Source organism: Melanotaenia boesemani, chromosome 11, assembly GCF_017639745.1.
Source record: "Melanotaenia boesemani isolate fMelBoe1 chromosome 11, fMelBoe1.pri, whole genome shotgun sequence".
Lineage (NCBI taxonomy): Eukaryota > Metazoa > Chordata > Actinopteri > Atheriniformes > Melanotaeniidae > Melanotaenia > Melanotaenia boesemani.
The window spans coordinates 37158027-37181370 of record NC_055692.1 but is presented as its reverse complement, the minus strand read 5'-3'; the positions used below and the strand labels follow the sequence as shown (position 1 = coordinate 37181370).

Genomic DNA, 23344 nt, shown 5'->3' with positions numbered 1-23344 from the left:
CCATCATATACTGTTCTCCACACTCTCGGAGCTTGGCATCTCAGGATCTGTCCTCTTGTGGTTTACGTCCTACCTCACAGAAAGATCCTTCAAATTATCTTGCGAGGGGGCGTGTCCAGATCATATGGGCTGACAACAGGGGTGCCTCAGGGCTCTGTGCTTGGCCCTCTTCTCTTTTCACTATACACCTCCTCACTCTGTGCATCATTAGCTCTCATGGTTTCTCCTACCACTGCTATGCAGATGACACTCAGCTTTTTCTTTCTTTCCCACCTGAAGACACAACGTCTCAATGTGAATATCAGCATGTTGCTGATATCTCCGCATGGATGAAGGATCGCCACCTTCAGCTAAATCTGTCCATGACAGAGCTTATTGTCTTTCCAGCCAATCCTTCCTTACCGCCACAGATAAGCATGCAGCTTGACTCCATCACGCTTGCGCCTACGTCTTCTACCAGGAATCTTGGTGTCATGGTAGACAACCAGCTGACCTTTAAGGACCATGTTGCCTCGGTTGCTCGATCTTGCCGATTTGTTCTCTACAACATCAGGAGGATCAGACCCTACCTGACTGAACACACGGCCCAGCTCCTGGTCCAGGCTCTGGTCATTTCACGCATTGACTGCTGCAACTCCTTACTGGCTGGCCTGCCTGCATTCTCAGTTAAACCTCTGCAGATGATCCAGAATGCAGCAGCACGTCTGGTCTTCAACCAGCCCAAAAGAGCTCATGTCACTCCGCTGCTAATCGCTCTCCACTGGCTTCCAGTTACAGCGCATCAAATTCAAAGCTCTGCTTCTGGCTTACAAAACAATAACTCAAACGGCTCCGGTCTGCCTTCACCCCTTAATCCAGAGCTACACTCCCTCTCCACAGTTACGCTCTGCCAGTGAAAGACGCCTAGTGCTCCCACCACAAGGTGGCACCACATCAGTAGCTAGACTCTTCTCCTCTGTTGTTCCCCGGTGGTGGAACGATATACCAAACTCCGTCCGATCCGCAGAGTCCTTATCCACTTTTAAAAGCAAGCTAAAGACTCAGTTGTTTAAGGAGCATTTCCACACTTAGCTTAACTCTTCTACTCAGAATGAGGTAGAAATGCTGTAACGCGAGGAGGAGAATGCTGTAACGTGAGACTCGGCGAGACTTGGCAAAATCAACATGGCGCGCTACTAAAAAACAAACAAAACGCCACAAGCTAACAGGGAAATATTAAAAAAATACATATATATATATATATATATACTCCAAACCACACTAACCCGGTCACTCTGGATCACATCGAAGAAGATCTCATCAGCCCGACGGATTTCATCGAAGAAAGCTTCTAGCGGATCGTAATGGGCAAGTCTAACGCTGCAGCGACGGCCTCAAAAACCGGCTCCAGTTCTAAAAGAGTTCGCCCGGCGGAATCCCCCGAAGCGACCAGCCCAGTCTCTCCAACCGGCAGCGATACGACGGATATTCTAATCTCCATCGACGGGAAGCTATCCAGCCTCGATGCCCGGCTCTCCCTGCTGGAAGTTCTTCATCGTGAGTTTCAATCTTTAAGGGAAAGTTTGGAATATAGCCAAAAGCAGGTGGAAGCTCTTGCTACGGAGAACAACATCCTCAGAGACTCGGTGAAAACCCTCACCGAAGGAGTAAGCCAACTATCAGTGGAAAATAAAAAAATGAAAGAGTTAGTCCTAGATCTACAGGGCCGTAGCATGAGAGATAACCTAGTTATTTCAGGGATCCCAGAGCAGGTGGAGGAAGATACAGAGGCAGCTGTTAAAAAATTCATCAGATCCAACCTTAAACTTCCAGAGGAAAAGGTAAAAGCCATCTCTTTTCATCGGGTTCACCGCATAGGGAAAAAAAAACCGGAGGGCAGACCCAGGCCGATAGTAGCTAAATTCGTTCTCCACAAAGAAAAAGAAGAGGTGAAGCGCTGCGGCAGACAGCTTCGTGGGACTGACCTTAGTATGAGCGATCAGTTTCCCAGAGAAATCCAGGAGCGTCGCAAGATCTTGTTCCCCATCAGGAGGAAATTCCTGGACGGAGGAGCCCGCGCTGTCATCTCGGTGGACAAGCTTTACGTTAATGGACAGCTACATCGTGACCATAACACCACTCCCTGCTCTACTGACCTCAGATATGTATCCACACTCTGCACACTTTGCACAGGTGTTATAAACGCTAATCAGACTCACTGGGCTTAAGTCACAGAGTTTAATGTTTCTTCACAATAGACAATAATACTGCCAGTCTCTAATGTTCACAAAATGGACTTATATTTTATGGGTTCGTTTTCTTTTTTCACCCACTTCCCCCTCTTTTTTGTCGTTTTCTTCCCGCTTTATTCTTCTTTTCCTCTCTCTCTGCACTCTTTTTTGTTTTTCTTTTTTTCTAGCTGCCACCTCACGGAACCATATAACACTAATGCTAAGCTGCACAGTACATTTAGTAATACCTGCATATATAACCATAAACTCACATTTATTAATTCAAGTACATTTAATAACATTCAACACAGGCACACAACATTACGCATACATATTCATACACTTACACACACACACACACACACATACACATTTATATTAACAAGAAGCATCCAACACTCACTTTCTCACCACAAGCATGACCATCCTTAGATTTATCACGTGGAATGTGCACGGAGCTGGGACCAGAGAGAAGAGACTAAAAATCTTTAATAGATTAAATGATCTGCAGGCAGACATTGTGTTCTTACAGGAGATTCATATGACAAAAACATCAGTTAATGCCCTCTCTACAACCCAGTTTCCTCGTGTTTACTCAGCCTGTTTTAACTCCAGACAGAGAGGGGTAGCCATTTTGATAAATAGAAAAGTAACATTCACAGAAATCAGCGTTATCACAGATCCAGAAGAAAGTTTCATCATAGTAAAATTATCTATTCAAAATATGAAGTTATGCTTAGCTAACTTATATGGCCCAAATGTTGACGATCCCTCCTTCTTTCACTCTTTCTTCACATCACTTTCTGAACACACAGATAGCACACTGATCGCAGGAGGGGATTTTAACATGGTTCTGGGCTCAGCTGATAGGTCTAGTAACACTGTAAACCATAGAAAATGGCAATCCACAAACACTGTAAAACACTATATGGAAGATTTTGGACTTTGCGATATATGGCGGTCTTATCACCCTAATATCAGAGAGTACACCTTCTTTTCCTCAGTTCACCATTCATACTCTAGGCTAGATTATTTTCTGGTTAGCAGCTCTTTGGTGAGTGAGATTTCAGAGACCCAGATTCACCCCATCACTATCAGCGACCATGCCCCAGTTTCCTTTACTTTGAGGAACACGAGAATCACACCACCGACTAAAAGCTGGAGATTTAATACAGCGTTGCTTAAAGATCCCGACTTTATCAGCTACTTCACAAAAGAATGGGCTATATACTTAGAAAACAATGACAAACCAGGAGTCTCAGCATGTGTTCTGTGGGAAGCAGGGAAAGCAGTAATGCGAGGCAAAATCATCTCTTTTGCGTCACATAAAAAAAAGAACGAAAACTCAAAAATATTAGAATTAGAAATAAGAATTAAATCATTAGAGGACGCCTACAGTGCTTCACCAGATGAACCAACTATGAACCAAATAAGGAAAGGCTAGACTGGAATTAAATGAAATAATCAACAAGAGAACAGGATTTCTGGTGCAAAGATTACGCTTGAAGACATTTGAACACAGTAATAAATCCGGAAGATTTTTAGCTAACCAGTTAAAAATAAATAAGGAAAAATCTACCATATCGGCTGTTAAAGATTCAATAGGTAATATTACGCATGACCCAGATGCAATAAACAACATCTTTAGAGATTTCTATAAAACTCTGTATACATCACACTTAGATCCAACAGACAATGATATCCATCATTTTCTTAACAACATAGATCTTCCAGGTTTACAGCAGGAACAAGTCACGGCCTTAGATTCCCCCCTCACAGTGGTGGAGCTACATGAAGCCCTTAAACATATGCCCTGTAAAAAAGCCCCAGGTCCGGATGGCTTCCCAGCAGAGTTCTATAAAGAATTCTGGTCAATACTGGTCCCAACATTTTTCAAAATGGTGACACAAATAAAGGAAAATGGTTACTTACCCCCAAACATAAACTCTGCCACCATTACTGTACTATTAAAACCAGGTAAAGACCCCACAATACCATCTAGCTACAGACCCATATCACTGATAAATGCAGACCTTAAAATAATCTGCAAAGCATTAGCTGGAAGGTTAGAGAAAGTAACTCCTCTCATTATACACCCTGATCAAACAGGCTTTATAAAGGGCAGATATCCCACTGTTAACATGCGGAGACTAATTAATATAATAGATTATTCTACCATCAATAACCTGGAAACAATAATAGTTTCTTTAGATGCAGAGAAAGCTTTTGATCGTGTTAACTGGAAATATTTACTAGCTACTCTAAACAGATTCGGCTTTGGCCCATCTTTCATTAACTGGATTAAAATCTTATACAGTTGTCCTAATGCGAGTGTTAGAACAAATGATCAAACCTCTCCAAGTTTTAATCTACAAAGGGGTACCAGACAAGGTTGTCCACTATCTCCCTCACTTTTTGCTATATTTATTGAACCGCTAGCAACTGCAATTAGACAAAATAAAGCTATTAAAGGCATTCAGTCCAAAAATATATTTCATAAAATAAGTCTTTATGCTGATGACGTTTTACTATTCCTCCAGAACTCACAAACCTCTCTATCTGAAACAATCTCACTAATTAATAAATTCTCATCACTGTGGGACTACTCCGTTAACTGGTCTAAGAGTACAGTTCTACCCATCAACTGTAGCTTTCAAAATCTACCCAGCATCACCTTAAAATCAGGTAACATTAGATACCTGGGTGTAAATATTCCCTCCAGGCTCTCAGAACTAATAAAACTTAATCACACTCACCTTCTTAAGACTATAGAAGATGATCTTGCTCGCTGGAAATCTCTACCCATTTCACTCATGGGGAGAGTCGCCACCATAAAAATGATGGTTCCACCCAAAATCAACTATTTGTTTTCTATGATTCCTATGAAACTGCCCTCTACCTGGTTTAAATCGCTAGAATCACACATCTCCCGATTTCTCGGGAAAAATAAACCACCCCGGATCAGTTTAAAAACTTTACAGAAGCCGAAAGATAGAGGAGGATTAGACTTGCCTAACTTTCAACATTACTTCCTAGCTAATAGATTGCAATATGTCCTAAAATGGCTCAAACCTAGTCCACTAGATGACCTGTGGATAGACATAGAACAAACATTTTGTGACAATTTGGAAATTTCTGATCTTCCTTTTTTCAGCTTAAGTATAAAAAAGCAAAAGTGCTTTAAAAGTGTCAACATCAGCACTTCTCTGACAGCCTGGTGGGAATTTCTCAATAAAACCCAATGGCGAATGGGTAAGGGTTGGGGTAAAGAGGTTTTTTTTTTTTTTTTTTTTTTTTTTTTTTTGGGGGGGGGGGGGGGGGGGGGGGGGGACCTGCGGACATGTTCTTGTCCCTGGGGTGCCTAGCCTTGGTGTTGGGTTGGCGTGGCCCACGATGGTTTTGCCTGGGGCGGTCGGGCCCCGTCGGGTTCCTGGGTGGGGCTTTGCTGGGGGGAAAGGGTGGCCCTTGGGCCTGTGGGGCGCCTGCCCTCTGTGCAGCCCGCGCCGCAGCGCCCGCTGGGCCTGCTCGCCGTCGCCCTGGGCTGCCCGGTGCCCCTGCCCCGTCGCGCCGGGGGTTCCGGTCTGGGGACCCCTCTGCTCTGGTCCAGGTGGGCCGCTGCTCTGTCTGCTTTGGCTGTCCCGGGCTTGGTACTCTGTGGATCTGCTTGGCCTTTGGGGCCTCGGGCTCCCCCCGTCCCCCGCTGATGCTTCGGGGTGCAGCGTGATCGCGGCCCCCTTGCGGGTACACATTTCCTCCTTGTTGCATGGCCACACATGCATATTAACACGTGCATGCTCACAAACGTGCTCGTCTCTCCATCCGCTTCTCACTAGATGTAGCTGATGTTTGTGTGTTGGTACGTTCATCTGCAGGTACGTTTGATGACTATTGTAATTTTTTATATTATCATCATTCTATCTTTCTTTCGGTATCATGTAGTACTGTGGTAGTTTATGTTGTTGTTGTTTTTTTGTGATATGTTCTGGGCAGCATAGACAACTGTTATTTCCACATTTTAATCCTGTCCTTTTCTCCCTTTTATTTTTTTTTTTCTCTCTCTCTCTCTTCCTCTATCTCCCTGTCAGGTTCAGCACTGACATATAAAGACTAAAGAAAATAAGATTACAATAAAAATAATAAAAATATCAAGGGCAGCCATGTATATAACATGTCTCCCTTGGTAGAGCAAATCTGTCAAGCAAAATATGGCACACAGACCACCGTTCTGTATGTTAGGATGCTGGACAGTACAGGGTTAAAAAAAAAAAAAAAAAAAAAAAGAATGAGTTAGAAAGATTTGTCCAGTTCTTTGGCTCAACCAAGTACTGAATAAGCTGCTGCACTTCTGCCCAAGATGATGTTGTTTGATGAAATTGTGATCTTGTATTTAAACAAAATGACTTACAAAAAACTTAAAAAAAAAAAAAAAAAAAAAAAAAAACTAATATATATATATATATATATATATATATATTTATATACTGCCTCTAGCACTACATGACAGCACCTGGGTCCAACTGGACTCAACTAGTCCAGACCAGAGTCCAGACCAGAGTCCAGACTAAACATGGAGAAGCAGCATTTAGCTGTTCTGCTGCAAACAAGTGGAACAAACTGCCAGTGGAGATTAAACTTTCACCAAATGTAGACATTTTTAAATCCAGGTTAAAAACATTTCTTTTCTCATGTCTATGCATGAAATCTGCATGGTAAATTTTAATTTAAATAGCTTTTAATTATTTTAATGTAATTTTTTATTTTATTGTGATTCTTGGTATGTGTTGCTGCCTTTTACTATTTCTGAATATCTGTAATGCTTTTGTTTTATGTAAAGCACTTTACTGTCCTGTACATTAAATGTGTTGTACAAATAAACTGCCTTCCCTTACAGCACCTTCAGAAATCAATAGCATGTTTCTGATTTGCATCATGCTACTGCAGGACAGGTGTGTGTGTGTTTGTCTCACCTGTGCAGAGCGGCAGGTGAGGTTGCAGACGTAACAGTGGAGTCCACATGTCTGTCTCTCAGTCGTCTTGTCTGTCTGCCCAAACTCTCTGCTGTCGCTGCTCCGCTGGATGGTGACCTTCAGAGAGCCGGTGCTCTGCAACTACACGCAACACGGTAACACCAGATTACCCTGGTTAACATGTTAACTGACACTCAAATATAAATCAGTCTGTAGCAGCTTTTAATCCCAGTATAAACCAGTCTGTAGGAGCTTTTAATCCCAGTATAAACCAGTCTGTAGCAGCTTTTAATCCCAGTATAAACCAGTCTGTAGCAGCTTTTAATCCCAGTATAAACCAGTCTGTAGCAGCTTTTAATCCCAGTATAAACCAGTCTGTAGGAGCTTTTAATCCCAGTATAAACTAGTCTGTAGCAGCTTTTAATCCCAGTATAAACCAGTCTGTAGCAGCTTTTAATTCCAGTATTAACCAGTGTGTAGCAGCTTTTAATCCCAGTATAAACCAGTCTGTAACAGCTTTTAATCCCAGTATAAACCAGTCTGTAGCAGCTTTTAATCCCAGTATAAACCAGTCTGTAGCAGCTTTTAATCCCAGTATAAACCAGTCTGTAGCAGCTTTTAATCCCAGTATAAACCAGTCTGTAGCAGCTTTTAATCCCAGTATAAACCAGTCTGTAACAGCTTTTAATCCCAGTATAAACCAGTGTGTAGCATCTTTTTATCCCAGTATAAACCAGTCTGTAACAGCTTTTAATCCCAGTATAAACCAGTCTGTAGCAGCTTTTAATCCCAGTATAAACCAGTCTGTAGCAGCTTTTAATCCCAGTATAAACCAGTCTGTAGCAGCTTTTAATCCCAGTATAAACCAGTCTGTAGCAGCTTTTAATCCCAGTATAAACCAGTCTGTAGCAGCTTTTAATCCCAGTATAAACCAGTCTGTAGCAGCTTTTAATCCCAGTATAAACCAGTCTGTAGCAGCTTTTAATCCCAGTATAAACCAGTCTGTAGCAGCTTAGCAGTAACCAGGGAGCTTTTAATCCCAGTATAAACCAGTCTGTAGCAGCTTTTAATCCCAGTATAAACCAGTCTGTCGGAGCTTTTAATCCCAGTATAAACCAGTCTGTAACAGCTTTTAATTCCAGTATAAACCAGTCTGTAACAGCTTTTAATCCCAGTATAAACCAGTCTGTAGCAGCTTTTAATCCCAGTATAAACCAGTCTGTAGCAGCTTTTAATCCCAGTATAAACCAGTCTGTAGCAGTTCTTAATCCCAGTATAAACCAGTCTGTAGCAGCTTTTGATCCCAGTATAAACCAGTCTGTAGCAGTTCTTAATCCCAGTATAAACCAGTCTGTAGCAGCTTTTAATCCCAGTATAAACCAGTCTGTAGCAGCTTTTAATCCCAGTATAAACCAGTCTGTAGCAGCTTTTAATCCCAGTATAAACCAGTCTGTAGCAGCTTTTAATCCCAGTATAAACCAGTCTGTAGCAGCTTTTAATCCCAGTATAAACCAGTCTGTAGCAGCTTTTAATCCCAGTATAAACCAGTCTGTCGGAGCTTTTAATCCCAGTATAAACCAGTCTGTAGCAGCTTTTAATCCCAGTATAAACCAGTCTGTCGGAGCTTTTAATCCCAGTATAAACCAGTCTGTAACAGCTTTTAATTCCAGTATAAACCAGTCTGTAACAGCTTTTAATCCCAGTATAAACCAGTCTGTAGCAGCTTTTAATCCCAGTATAAACCAGTCTGTAGCAGCTTTTAATCCCAGTATAAACCAGTCTGTAGCAGTTCTTAATCCCAGTATAAACCAGTCTGTAGCAGCTTTTGATCCCAGTATAAACCAGTCTGTAGCAGTTCTTAATCCCAGTATAAACCAGTCTGTAGCAGCTTTTAATCCCAGTATAAACCAGTCTGTAGCAGCTTTTAATCCCAGTATAAACCAGTCTGTAGCAGCTTTTGATCCCAGTATAAACCAGCCTGTAGCAGCTTTAAATCCCAGTATGAACCAGTCTGTAGCAGCTTTTAATCCCAGTATAAACCAGTCTGTAGCAGCTTTTAATCCCAGTATAAACCAGTCTGTAGCAGCTTTTAATCCCAGTATAAACCAGTCTGTGGCAGCTTTTAATCCCAGTATAAACCAGTCTGTAGCGGCTTTTAATCCCAGTATAAACCAGTCTGTAACGGCTTTTAATCCCAGTATAAAAAATTCTGTAGCAGCTTTTAATCCCAGTATAAACCAGTCTGTAGCATTTCTTAATCCCAGTATAAACCAGTGTGTAATAGCTTTTAATCCCAGTATAAACCAGTCTGTAGCAGCTTTTGATCCCAGTATAAACCAGCCTGTAGCAGCTTTTAATCCCAGTATAAACCAGTCTGTAGCAGCTTTTAATCCCAGTATAAACCAGTCTGTAGGAGCTTTTAATCCCAGTATAAACCAGTCTGTAGCAGCTTTTAATCCCAGTATAAACCAGTCTGTAGCAGCGTTTAATCCCAGTATAAACCAGTGTGTAGCAGCTTTTAATCCCAGTATAAACCAGTCTGTAGTAGCTTTTAATCCCAGTATAAACCAGTCTGTAGCAGCTTTTAATCCCAGTATAAACCAGTCTGTAGCAGCTTTTAATCCCAGTATAAACCAGTCTGTAACAGCTTTTAATCCCAGTATAAACCAGTGTGTAGCATCTTTTAATCCCAGTATAAACCAGTCTGTAACAGCTTTTAATCCCAGTATAAACCAGTCTGTAGCAGCTTTTAATCCCAGTATAAACCAGTCTGTAGCAGCTTTTAATCCCAGTATAAACCAGTCTGTAGCAGCTTTTAATCCCAGTATAAACCAGTCTGTAGCAGCTTTTAATCCCAGTATAAACCAGTCTGTAGCAGCTTTTAATCCCAGTATAAACCAGTCTGTAGCAGCTTTTAATCCCAGTATAAACCAGTCTGTCGGAGCTTTTAATCCCAGTATAAACCAGTCTGTCGGAGCTTTTAATCCCAGTATAAACCAGTCTGTAACAGCTTTTAATTCCAGTATAAACCAGTCTGTAACAGCTTTTAATCCCAGTATAAACCAGTCTGTAGCAGCTTTTAATCCCAGTATAAACCAGTCTGTAGCAGCTTTTAATCCCAGTATAAACCAGTCTGTAGCAGTTCTTAATCCCAGTATAAACCAGTCTGTAGCAGCTTTTGATCCCAGTATAAACCAGTCTGTAGCAGTTCTTAATCCCAGTATAAACCAGTCTGTAGCAGCTTTTAATCCCAGTATAAACCAGTCTGTAGCAGCTTTTAATCCAAGTATAAACCAGTCTGTAGCAGCTTTTAATCCCAGTATAAACCAGTCTGTAGCAGCTTTTAATCCCAGTATAAACCAGTCTGTAGCAGCTTTTAATCCCAGTATAAACCAGTCTGTAGCAGCTTTTAATCCCAGTATAAACCAGTCTGTAGCAGCTTTTGATCCCAGTATAAACCAGCCTGTAGCAGCTTTAAATCCCAGTATGAACCAGTCTGTGGCAGTTTTTAATCCCAGTATAAACCAGTCTGTAGCGGCTTTTAATCCCAGTATAAACCAGTCTGTAACAGCTTTTAATCCCAGTATAAAAAATTCTGTAGCAGCTTTTAATCCCAGTATAAACCAGTCTGTAGCAGTTCTTAATCCCAGTATAAACCAGTGTGTAATAGCTTTTAATCCCAGTATAAACCAGTCTGTAGCAGCTTTTGATCCCAGTATAAACCAGCCTGTAGCAGCTTTTAATCCCAGTATAAACCAGTCTGTAGCAGCTTTTAATCCCAGTATAAACCAGTCTGTAGCAGCTTTTGATCCCAGTATAAACCAGCCTATAGCAGCTTTTGATCCCAGTATAAACCAGTCTGTAGCAGCTTTTAATCCCAGTATAAACCAGTCTGTAGCAGCTTTTAATCCCAGTATAAACCAGTCTGTAGGAGCTTTTAATCCCAGTATAAACCAGTCTGTAGCAGCTTTTAATCCCAGTATAAACCAGTCTGTAGCAGCTTTTAATTCCAGTATAAACCAGTCTGTAGCAGCTTTTAATCCCAGTATAAACCAGTCTGTAGCAGCTTTTAATCCCAGTATAAACCAGTCTGTAGGAGCTTTTAATCCCAGTATAAACCAGTCTGTAGCAGCTTTTAATCCCAGTATAAACCAGTCTGTAGCAGCTTTTAATTCCAGTATTAACCAGTGTGTAGCAGCTTTTAATCCCAGTATAAACCAGTCTGTAGCAGCTTTTAATCCCAGTATAAACCAGTCTGTAGCAGCTTTTAATCCCAGTATAAACCAGTCTGTAGCAGCTTTTAATCCCAGTATAAACCAGTCTGTAGCAGCTTTTAATCCCAGTATAAACCAGTCTGTAGCAGCTTTTAATCCCAGTATAAACCAGTCTGTAGCAGCTTTTAATCCCAGTATAAACCAGTCTGTAGCAGCTTTTAATCCCAGTATAAACCAGTCTGTAGCAGCTTTTAATCCCAGTATAAACCAGTCTGTAGCAGCTTTTAATCCCAGTATAAACCAGTCTGTAGCAGCTTTTAATCCCAGTATAAACCAGTCTGTAGCAGCTTTTAATCCCAGTATAAACCAGTCTGTAGCAGCTTTTAATCCCAGTATAAACCAGTCTGTAACAGCTTTTAATCCCAGTATAAACCAGTCTGTAGCAGCTTTTAATCCCAGTATAAACCAGTCTGTAGCAGTTTATAATCCCAGTATTAACCAGTCTGTAGCAGCTGCTTTGTGGCGCCACCGTGCATCAGAAACGTCTTCTTGGCTTTATTCCAGCCATAGAGGAGCATTATTTTTCTTCTTTTCACACACACATAGAACTTTCTGCTCACTGGTTGATCTTTGGCTGCTCCTGATTGGACATTACCGTCAATCTAAGCTCTCTGATTGGTGGAAAGTCTGACAGGAAGTGGCTTCATCATCATGTCCAGGTCTAAGTAGCAACATAGTGCTAAAAATTTACCCCACAGAGTTACACACTACTGTTCCTGAGACACTGGTGATGGTAGAAGAGATCTGGTGCATTACTGGGGTTAAAACACATTCAGACGCGCTGTAGCTGACGCGAGTGTGAGGTAACACTTTACTTGAATGGGTGTGCATAAGACTGACATAACGCTGTCATAATCATGACATGACACCTTTCATGGACATGAATGAATGCTTATGACAGTTGTCATTAAGGGTCAATCGGTAAATTATGACACTTTTGATGCAGAGTTGACATTGTTTAAGATGTCTTTGTTATGACAACTTGACATTAACCAAGACTACATAACCTGTCATGAATATGACAAAGCAGACCTAGTTGTCAAGCTTAAAGGTCCCATATTATACACTTTATTCCCAATCTGAGACCATTCATTAATATCTAAATGAAATATTTCCGCCATGGTATGGACAAATCGACCCTCAGTTTGAGTGCAGCGGCTTCTCTTCACCTCCCTCTTTTTAGCAGCTTCAGAAATGTGCCGTTTATGGTGGGCGGAACCCTGGTGGAGCAGCTCAGCTGTTGGCTCCGCCCATCGCATCGCCCGTCATGAGGTGATTGACAGGTTAGGCCTTAGCGGTAACTAGACGCTGATTACAGCGTAGTGAAGGATAAACAAACGCCGGAACACCGGAACCCATTCCTGAAGCCCCCATTACCGACCCAAACCGCGACGCACGGAGAACACAGCTAGCTACGCTCATCAATCTGATGCACAATGGCACCGGATACAAACAGTAGAAACAGTGACTTGGCTACATTTACAACAGTGCTAATATATTTTCAAGCTATCAGACTAATAAGGCCGAAACGATAAAATAACTGCCAGCTCTTACCTCTCCAGCTGTGTCACGGACAGTTGGTATTGAACCTGGCTTCAGCTTCAAACGGTTGGCGAAGCCTGCTTTCCATGCCCCCATGTTGTGGAAACAGTCCTCTTTGAAATGCTGGCCACAGACATGCAAAACCTTTGGAAGTTTTCCGGGTACATTTCCTCCAAAAATAAAATTAATCCACTCAGTCCTCGTGGGTTCAGTGGATGGAAGTAAAAAAACGTTTTCGTGTTCATTTATGCAGCCACAAACAGAACAGTGCTTCTGTCGCTTAGCCATGTCCGCTAACGAGGGTTGCCGAAGAGGGAAAAACACTGGGCGCTAGGTGATTTTTAGAGGGCGGGCTTTGAGAGCCGGTAGACGGGTCCATCGCTCTGTGGGGAGTGGTTATTGTCCCTTATGACGTCATAACGTACACGCTTTCAAACAAGCTCATTTCAGCGCTTACTTCCCTAGAGGTGGAGCAGGGGGGAGAGAGAGCGCCTGAAAGAGTTTCACACTTACGGGTCTCCTACACATGCGGGGGGACCAGTATGACTGTTCCAAAACCATTAAAAAGTGAATTTTGCATAATATGGGACCTTTAAAAAATATTTAGTTTTGTAACTTAACATGACACTAAACTATCATATATGGTTTGTTTTGACATTAGCTGTTATGACACAATTATAAACTGTCGTCACAGCTGATGTCAAAACAAAACATATATGATAGTTTCATAAATGTCTTTATTAAGATATTAAGCGTAACATTGCCAAATGAGTTTACTGTATATTCCCTCCAACAGCTATATAACCAAAACTATTCATGACTGTCAAATCAGTTTATAACAGTGTCATGACTGTTTTCTTTTAATTCAAGTAAAGTGGAGCAATCTGAAGTTTTCATTAAGTATAATTACACTGTCAAATCATTTTATAACCGTTTTATGGATATTTCTCTGTGAATTCAAGTGAAATGGAAAACTTTATGCTTCATGAAGATGTCATTAATCATAATTACAGTCAAATCAGTTTATAACATCTTACATTTCTTTGAATTTGAACTCTATTCTTCAAATTCAAGTACAGTGGGACACTTGAATGTTTCATGAAGATGTCTTTAAGTATAATTACACTGGTAATCCCATGGAGGATGGGTTTGTGCGTCACAGACACGAAAATAAAATCATTAATTCATACACTTTCCAGTTTTTCAGTTGTATGACTCTTTTCTTTGAATTGGGCGACTTTTTATTGAAACATAATTAAGGATAATTACATTGTCAAATGATGTCTAAACAATATCAAAAGACAAGATATTTTTCCTTTCTGCATTTAAACATAAACCATTGACAAAGTAGCTGCTGCTTCACTTCTCAAGCAGTGTTGTAACAGTCAATATGGAAAAACTGAATATTAACATTGATCAACATTTTGAAATTTAAGTTTACATTACTGGGAGGAGTTTTCTGCTTTTTCTCTTAGCTGTGATAGTTTTATTCCTAATGCATTTGAACACAAAAATTTAAACAGAATAATCTGTTGCATTACTTCTCCTCAAGCAGGTCGGTACAACATATGGTCTGTGTGTAGGAACAAAATAACTTAACATCGGCAACAATATTCAGAATGAATATGATCATGACATTATTAAGTGTATTTATACATGATTGGGAGGAGTTTTCCAATTTTTTTCTTTGCTGTGATTATTCCAGCCATCTCCTCTGTTATGGCCTCCCTGCACCGCTCTGCAAACACAGACATCTTCTCATTTGCTTCATCTTGTGGAAGCAGCTCCTTGAATGTGTCTGGAAATGTGATTGCTAGTTCAGCAATTGCTGCTGTTCTTGCAATTGTGTTGCGGTCAACGTTGATTTTGGCAAAGGCCCTTTTCATGGATCCATACTTGTTGAAAATGTGCAGGGCATTCTTGTAGCGGTGGATAACTCCATCCGTTGTGGTCACTGGTCACAGAAACAAATAAAAAAAGTCATCTTAATTAAGGCATGCATTGGTGTTGTTAATTTAGCACCCTATGGGTACTGTAATATAATCAGATTAGAAATGATCCCACCTATTATCCCTCTGATTTACATTGCATCCTCCTTTGTTCTATTAGATTTAGCTCCCTTTCTACCTGCCACTGTGGCTAGCAACAACCTTCCATCAACAGCATGGAAGGAGGATGACCAGCAAGTAATGTCCTTTCTTACCTGCCACAGAGGCTGTACCTAACAAAGTAGATTTTTTTCCATATCCGTTTCCGAGGCTAAATATCTAACAAAATTAGAGAAGCCTACACAATAACGTGGGAAGAATGAGAAAGCTGTTCAGCACATGGCTGTGAAGATCTGAACTAGTAAAGCACTCGGAGAGCGCAGACCTCCATGAAGCTTACTGATTGTCATCCAACATTGCATGGATCACCCCCAAAATTTTATCACTTTTTCCTTAGGGCATTCCCAACAAGTTCTGAACATTTTATCAAGATCTGACCATTACTTTTCGATGTATGTTGCTAACTAACAAACAAACAAACAAACCCCGGGTAAAACATAACCTCCTTGGCAGAGGGAATTACAGATTTTAAGAGCGAGTACTAAATTATAACATTAGTGTCCAAATAATGTTATAATTTAGTACTCACTCTTCAAATCATTATAACATCAGTGTCCAAAATAGGGGGCTGAACAGTGGTGTGGTGGTTAGCACCGCAGCCTCACAGCAAGGTCACTGGTTTAAGCCCCGGGCACATGTGGAGGTGGTTCGCAACACCGCGCTATTGACGAGCCTAATCGCAGGGCGTTGTCAACAACCGCCACCACCGGGAGAGTGTCCTTGCTCCCTTCAAACTTCTATTTACATCCGGTGCTACCGCAAGAGCTTATTAGCTTAAATGTTTAGTTAATCAATTATAATCAAATATTTATTGAAAAAGGCTTAAACGGCATCTTTAGCCTGGTTCACCACTGAAACAAACTAACAGAACCTTAATTTGCGCAGCCTGCATATTTGTTTCTTAATAAAAAACACGACCGAATTGATCAGTGTGACGGACGGAGAGAGAATACGCAAGCAACATGGCATAAGTGACGTAATGTAAGGGCCAGACTATTTATACTTTCATGATGGTCATCCGCATAATTACCATGCAGTTTATCATTAGAAGTCGCAGCGCACGTCATCTCCTGCTGCTGTATCAGCGCGACCCGCCACCTGATCTGAGAACGTCCTGAAACTGAAACCAGAGCAGCGCAAGCAGCGCTCACAACCCGCGGCTGCAAACATAAACAAAATAGGATATATACATATATTCTCTCTCATATTTACACAGCTACAACTAAAATCCGCGTAGTTTTAGAAAAAGCCAGGGACCAGCAAAGCTCCATCATTTTATCTGTTTATTAATGTGAAGATTTAAATTATTTAAAAAGTGACACAATTTTTTACCTGTTTATGTCCTAAAAGTGACGAAAACTAGACTTAAACCTTTTTAGTTTTCGTCGACTAAAACTGGACTAAAACTTAGCCTACTGAAATTAGGATTGCGTAATGTTCATGAATAGATCCATCTCTCTCTTTTTTTAAATTGCGTTGACAGCGCATACCGCGCTGTTGAGACAACATGCAACACCGCAGAGGAAATTCCTTAACCGCGACAGCCCTACTTGCATGTTCTCCCCATGTATGTGTGGATTCTCCCCGGGCACTCCGGCTTCCTCCCACTGTCCAAAGACATGCTCTAAATTCTCCGTAGGAGTGTGAGTGTGTGTGAGTGGTTGTCTGTGTCTCCATGTTGGCCCTGCAACAGACTTGCGACCTGTACAGGGTGTACCACCTGTTAATTGACTCCGGCCCACCCACGACCCAATTTGAATTAAGCGGTACAGAAAATTAAGGATTGAATGAAACAGTGTCAAAAATATGGACATAACACAGCAACGCTTACATCCCATCTGATTACTATTATCTAAGCCCACGGTAATAGTTCTTTTTTCTTCCAAATATGAACCATAGAAGATAGTTAAGTACTGGTCAACTTTAGGGTGGAAAGCATTTGATTAGAAAGATGATCAATGCCTGAGCTTACTCCTTGAACGGCTGTGAGAAGCAAGGTGTTTCTTGGACTTCTTGGCCTTCTTCTTTTTCTTCTTCTTCTGCTCCTCTTCCTCTAAGGATGATGAGAAACTGGATTCTGAGGATGGGCACGGAGATGTCGAAGTTGAAGTAAGTTCCAGAGCAGCCTTGCTGGAACCTGTGAGAAGGTGGGTTGGGGATAGATGGACAAGTACAAAATGTCAGGAAACAAAGCTCAAAAACTTAAGACTGTACAGTACTTTTTCAATGCAATTCAAAGCACTCTTGGTACTGGAGATGCTTTAAAAATATTTCCAATGAACTGGACATTCTAGGTGTAGTAATTATTATCATTAATAACTCACATTATCCTACTGTGCACCATCCTTACACTCGGGTCCTGAAAACCCTATTTCAATTTCTCCTGCACAATTTGCATAACCTCTAATACTGCATCAATAATATTAATTGTACAGCATTTGCACCTTTCCCAGTAGATCCAGGCATGTTGGAGGCTCCCTTAATTTGAGAAAGGAGGAAGTCCTTATCATTTTTTAGATCCCTGTTGGCCTCTTCCAGGTATTTAATGCGGTCCTCAAGGTGTTTAATCTTGTGTTGATCCACCTTGGCTTGTTCTTTCAGCTTGGCCAACTCCAATGCCCCTGTTGGAGACACTGTAACAAAGGCAATTCGTTATTATTATTAATATTATTATTGAAGTCAGTAAATATTAGTGGTTTTCTGGAGTGCACTATATTGAGTTTTGTTCCTCATTCTTTTCAACTCATTAACATACTGTATATAACATACATTGCATGATATTATGCCAGCACAATACCTCTGATGCTTTCATACAAATGCACAAATAAGATAAGTAATACTATGTGCCAAAGTCACCCATAGCATTAACTAATGGGTTTTTTGCACAGTTCAACTATATCCTGAACTTACTCGGGCCATTTAGTGTGGTCAGACACACATGGAATAATCACTTCATCCAGTGATGAGTGACAGTAACAAAGGAGCTGCTTAAGTTCATGAAGCTGTGCATAAAGCCCACTGATCAAACACAGATTAGAAATCTGCTGCCAAAGTAGCAAAATACATATAACAGCCACAGCCAAAACTTCTGCTGTTAAGGAATTAACTTATTTACTGTAATGGTGGGAGGAATTAGAATTTCATATTCCCTTTAGGGGAAAGTAGTAAAAGAAATAAATTTTGAAAAATAGCAATATTCACTCAGTTTCTTTGGGGAATATTTGACTAGCTTCTTTTTCTTCAGTCGAACGGGGACCTCTTCCACATCTGTCTGGTTGTCCTTGTTTGTCTCGTCCACAACTTCTTCCTGAGCTTCCTCGGCCTTCATCGCCTCACACACCCTTTTGGTCAAACGAGTTTCCATCTGGGAACAATTGTGTGTGGCAAAGAACACATGCACAATGCAAAGGCAGCAAATGTTACATAGAGGCAACTTTGTAATGTAATGTATTTGTCTATAATTACAGAGATAAAAAATTAAATATATTGGAAAAGGCTACTGCAAACTTGCTGACTCCCTTGAAATACCCACTAGCATTAATTACTGGACACCAGTTTAACATAAAACGGTCTGACGTCAATATTATGTAGCCTACTCCTCTCAAAAATTCTGAAGAGCTTACCTCTAAGGCAAACGTTGGTGGTACTAGCTACTTTGCTTTCCTGGTACGGTTACCTTTATACGATGAAGCTTTCACGCCAGATGCAGCACTCCTGTGTGTGGATCGATAGCTCTCGTTAGCCAGGGGACGTTGACGTTACGTGAAAGCGCGCATTCAGTTCAAATTCAAACATCACGGGTATTACAATTACCACAACAAAAAAAGAGGATGATTAAAAACATTATGAAAAAGTATAATAAAGAATAGTAAACCCACGAAAACCAGGCTTGTGTTGGTAGCAATGTAATGAGATGTATTGTCTATTAATCAAGCAATCACAAAATCGAAGTGACGTACTTCCTGACCTTCCTGCTTTTGCAAAGAGGCGCGGAACTCCGACTGCGCGAGCGGAACGGGCCAGCGGTCATTGTTTGCAATGGTACAAGTGAGAGAACTGATGAAAATAATTAGGCTGTCAGATACAAAGAAGAACAGAAGAAAAATAATTAGATGGATGCAGAAACGTGGGATACTGAGGAGGACCGTAAAGTGTGTAAAATGCAATCGTCGCATGCATCTGGTGACCTGCCATGTCAAAGATGGGCTGTGGTGGTAAGCACAAGCTAACTAACTTGCTAATTAAGTTATTATTATTTGTTATTTAAGAAAACCTTGAAAGTTGACAGCATAGCATTAAGTAGTAACGTTCTAATTTGATTGTGTCTTGTTAAAGAGAAGTCTGAAATTAGCATTAGTCTACTGTCACATTAAAAGTTGGAAATCACTAGTTATGCTCTAGCTTGCCTGTAACATACTTTTTAAAATATCTTTTAAATGAGGTAGCTTACTTCTTAGCATTTGCCTTCTTTTCCCACAGGGTTTGTAAGCATCATAGAAGTTCTCCACAGTCTGTACGCAATGGCTCGATATTCACGAAGTCTCACATCCCCTTGATAAAATGGCTTGAGTTCATGCACAGGTACAGTATTACTAAGAATGAAATAAAAGTTTTCCTTTCTAAAAAAACACATTCAACAGTATGATTTATAGATTTATTGTTGATGTAGTATCCCTTTATTGAAATTTTGCTCCATTAGCTTCCTCATTTCGCACTTGAGCTATAAATGTATGAAATAACACCTGCATTCACCAGTCACTACATCAGGTAAATCTGTGAATTAAAAATGCATTCCAATGTAACAGGTCTTCCACAAATTAGATTTTTGTTGACAATGTAAGAAAAGTAATAATTACTTTATTGAGGACACTGTGGGCGTGCTGATGTACTTGTCAGGTTTAAGAACACTTGCAATAGAGTATGGACTGTGTACAGATTTGTATTGTTGGTTTTAATATTAGTTTCATGTCAGCCCAAAAAATAAAAATAAACAAAAATCCTCTTGCACTACCATGATAGCATCTGTGTCCAACTGGAATTGCAGCAGTCTGGACCGCACTATTTGATTTCTTGCCTTTGTTGTTCTCAGATGTAAGTTGCTTTGAATAAAAGCACAGCTGAATGTAGTAGTAGTACAGTAAATCAATGAAAATGTTATCATGGTGACCATGCTATTCAGGTTCCTTAATTATTTTATTTTTTCTTCAGGTTTGCACAAGGTTTGCAGTTGAAACAACTTGCCATGATCACTGACGGGATAGCAGCAAGTTCCAGGACATTAACAAGGATGGCAAAAGTACTCAGAAAGGTTGTCATATTACATGCTAGTTTCTAACTATGATTACTGTAATCAATTTTGTAAAAGACAAAATAAATACACTAATTTGAAATTTGCTTGTTTACATATTGATTTAATTATGAAAATAATTAAATAAACCCAATTCACTAGTGAAGTTTATTTAGCACATTCCATGTGCTTTGCATAAAATATAAAATAAACATTACAGCAGAATTCGGAAGAAGTATTAAATGAAATACACGTAAAACTTTTATTAGGTCACAGTGAGAATATTTGTCTCCTTTTCTATTATGGTAAATTAATTTTCTTTAGAAAAATGGCTCAACAATTTGTGACCATTTGCCCTTTTTCAAGTGCAGTGACTAATTGTCTATGCACCTTTGAAATTGCTCAACTGTTATATTTCTACATTTGAAGGTTTGCATTGCTGCCGTCAAGCGGCTGAGGAAAAGAGGAATGAGGATCGGTGGTCGTCATCGATTTGTTGTCATCGACGAGAGCAAATTTGCCCACAAGCGAAAGGTACATTTTATATTTGTATGCATGTGTAGTATATTTACATCAGGATTTTTATGGCAAGGTGCAGTAGTGCAATAAAGATGGTTAACTTTAATATTAGTGTATGATTTAGTGTCACGGAGAAATGCAAATGCAGTTATTTGGCAGTGCTTTATTTTCAAGCAGCATGAATCAGTATGAAGAATCAGGAAGTCAGTATTACTTACTCAATAGGCTTACATGATGATTGTGCAGCACATCCTCTTATGTCTTTTTTAAATGCAGGATAACAATTGATGCAGCAGTGCATGTGAGAATAACACAGAAAAAAGTTGAATACAACCTAAACCTTAAAGTGTTTGTCTTTTCTTATTTACTTTCAGTACCATCGTGGTCGATGTGGCAACACTTGGCGTCGTGAGCGGCAGTGGGTGTTTGGGATGCTGGAGGTTGAAGGGAAATCAAGAAGACCTATCCTGAGACTTGTCAGGGATCGCACAAGGAAAACCCTCATTGGCAAAATAAGACATCATATCAGACCCAGAACATCGATCCTCACTGATGAATGGCGTGCCTATAAGGGGCAGCTTGCTAAATATGGATATGATCAATATTCTGTCTGCCATAAAAAAAACTTTGTTGATCATGAGAATGGTGCTCATACTCAACATATTGAGCGTGCATGGCAGAACTACAAGCTGGAAGTATGGCGCCATAGAGGTAACCGTACTCTTGAGTCACTGAAGCTTCATCTCAAGATGATAGAGTGGCACCACTGGTTAGGTGTACGTCATTACAATGGCGTCTTGGGCAGGCTTTTCCATGATGTAAAAAAACAAGTCAAGTGAACATCAAATCTAACTATGCACTGTCTGATGGCATCAATATTGGACTGACTCAAACATTGCCTCATGGCACTTATATTCATGTTCTCTCCTGACAAGATCCTTGTTTGAGTTGTATGAACTCTGAAATGTATGTTAATTTAGATAAAATGAACTGCTCTGGAAACCCCTGCTTGAAGAAGTAATACATTTTCTTTTGTCAAATGTTAACTTTTCCTTTGTGTTTCTTTTATGTCATATGCCTATGTTGTAAGGCATTTAAATTATTTGACTACAAGTACGCTTAATGACCTTTTTATGAAAACTTAAAATTGTCCCACTTTACTTCACAGAAACCTGTCATAAAACTGTTATAAACTGATTTGACTGTAACTATGCTTAATGACATCTTCATGAAACTAAGAGTGTTCCACTTAACTTGAATTAAGAGAAAATAGTCATAAAATGGTTATAACTGATTTGACAGTGTAATTATGCTTAATGGCATCTTTATGAAAGATAAAGAATTTTCCACTTTACTTGAATTCAAAGAAAATGGACATTAAACTGTTATAAACTGATTTTAATGTAGTTATGCTCAATGAAATCTTAATGAAAAGTTCGAATTGGTCTACTTGAATTCAACTGATTTGACACTAACTATCAATGACATCTTCATAAAACATAAAGAGTGTTCCACTTCACAGAGAAATAGCCATGAAACAGTTATAAACTAATTTGACCTTGTAATTATGCTTAATGGCGTATTAATGATACTGTCAGATTGCTCCACTTTACTTGAATTAAAAGAAAACAGTCATGACACTGTTATAAACTGATTTGACAGTCACGTTATACTTAATGGCATCTTAATGAAAACTTAAAATTGTTCCAATGGAATTAAAAGAAAAAAATCCTAAAACTGTTATACACTGGTTTGACTTGGTAATTAGGCTTATGACATCTTAATGAATAGTTTTAGTTATAAAGCTTGACAGCTAGGTCTATGTCATAGTCTTGGTTAATGTCAAGTTGTCATAACAAAGACATCTTAAACAATGTCAACTCTGCATCAAAAGTGTCATAATTTACCGATTGACCCTTAATGACAACTGTCATAAGCATTCATTCATGTCCATGAAAGGTGTCATGTCATGATTATGACAGCGTTATGTCAGTCTTATGCACACCCATTCAAGTAAAGTGTTACCGAGTGTGATTGTTTATGTGTTTCCATGACAACGCTGAGTTGTAGTATGTCACTGTGGGTTTTCTTTTTTTTGGTATGCGTATAATTAAATACTTGCACTGTTCCTCATAAGGTTCCTGCCATAAGTTGTTAAAACCGCTTGGTTTAAATTATTGAGTTAAGTTTACGTGAGTCACGTGATCCGGAAGTGGCGAGAGGGAGACAGACAGAGAGAGTCCAACAGAGAAAAGAGGCCTCACACGAGCAAGGCAGAGGACTTTTATGCTTGTCGATCCTACCTACCACTGGTTTATGTGGCGTACACGTTTTCACTGTGTTCCATGAGTCTTCAGAGAAGGAACAAACAGATTGTGGACATCAGTACGAAGAGTGGATTCTTTGCAACCAGGGCAGATACACGCGTCAGAACCGT

At 40.0% G+C, this 23344-nt stretch overlaps 1 protein-coding gene and 1 pseudogene across 7 annotated transcripts in view; one reads left to right on the top strand and one right to left on the bottom strand.

The window, feature by feature from the left end:
• The window catches only part of LOC121649383, a 543071-nt pseudogene that overhangs the window by 57109 nt on the left and 462618 nt on the right, over window positions 1-23344 (top strand).
• Window positions 1-23344, bottom strand: part of ciz1b (cdkn1a interacting zinc finger protein 1b) — a 40551-nt gene that overhangs the window by 14223 nt on the left and 2984 nt on the right. For 5 of the 7 annotated variants that reach the window (XM_042000180.1, XM_042000181.1, XM_042000185.1 and 2 more), the window contains exon 7: window positions 7178-7318. The exons of 1 other annotated variant lie outside the window; for it this stretch is intronic. In XM_042000180.1, coding sequence (XP_041856114.1) covers window positions 7178-7318 — 141 coding nt within the window. Of the gene's footprint in view, window positions 1-7177; window positions 7319-13913; window positions 14948-17073; window positions 17239-17545; window positions 17735-18302; window positions 18466-23344 lie in introns of those variants that run through there. One more of the 7 variants, XM_042000184.1, reaches the window with a different exon arrangement.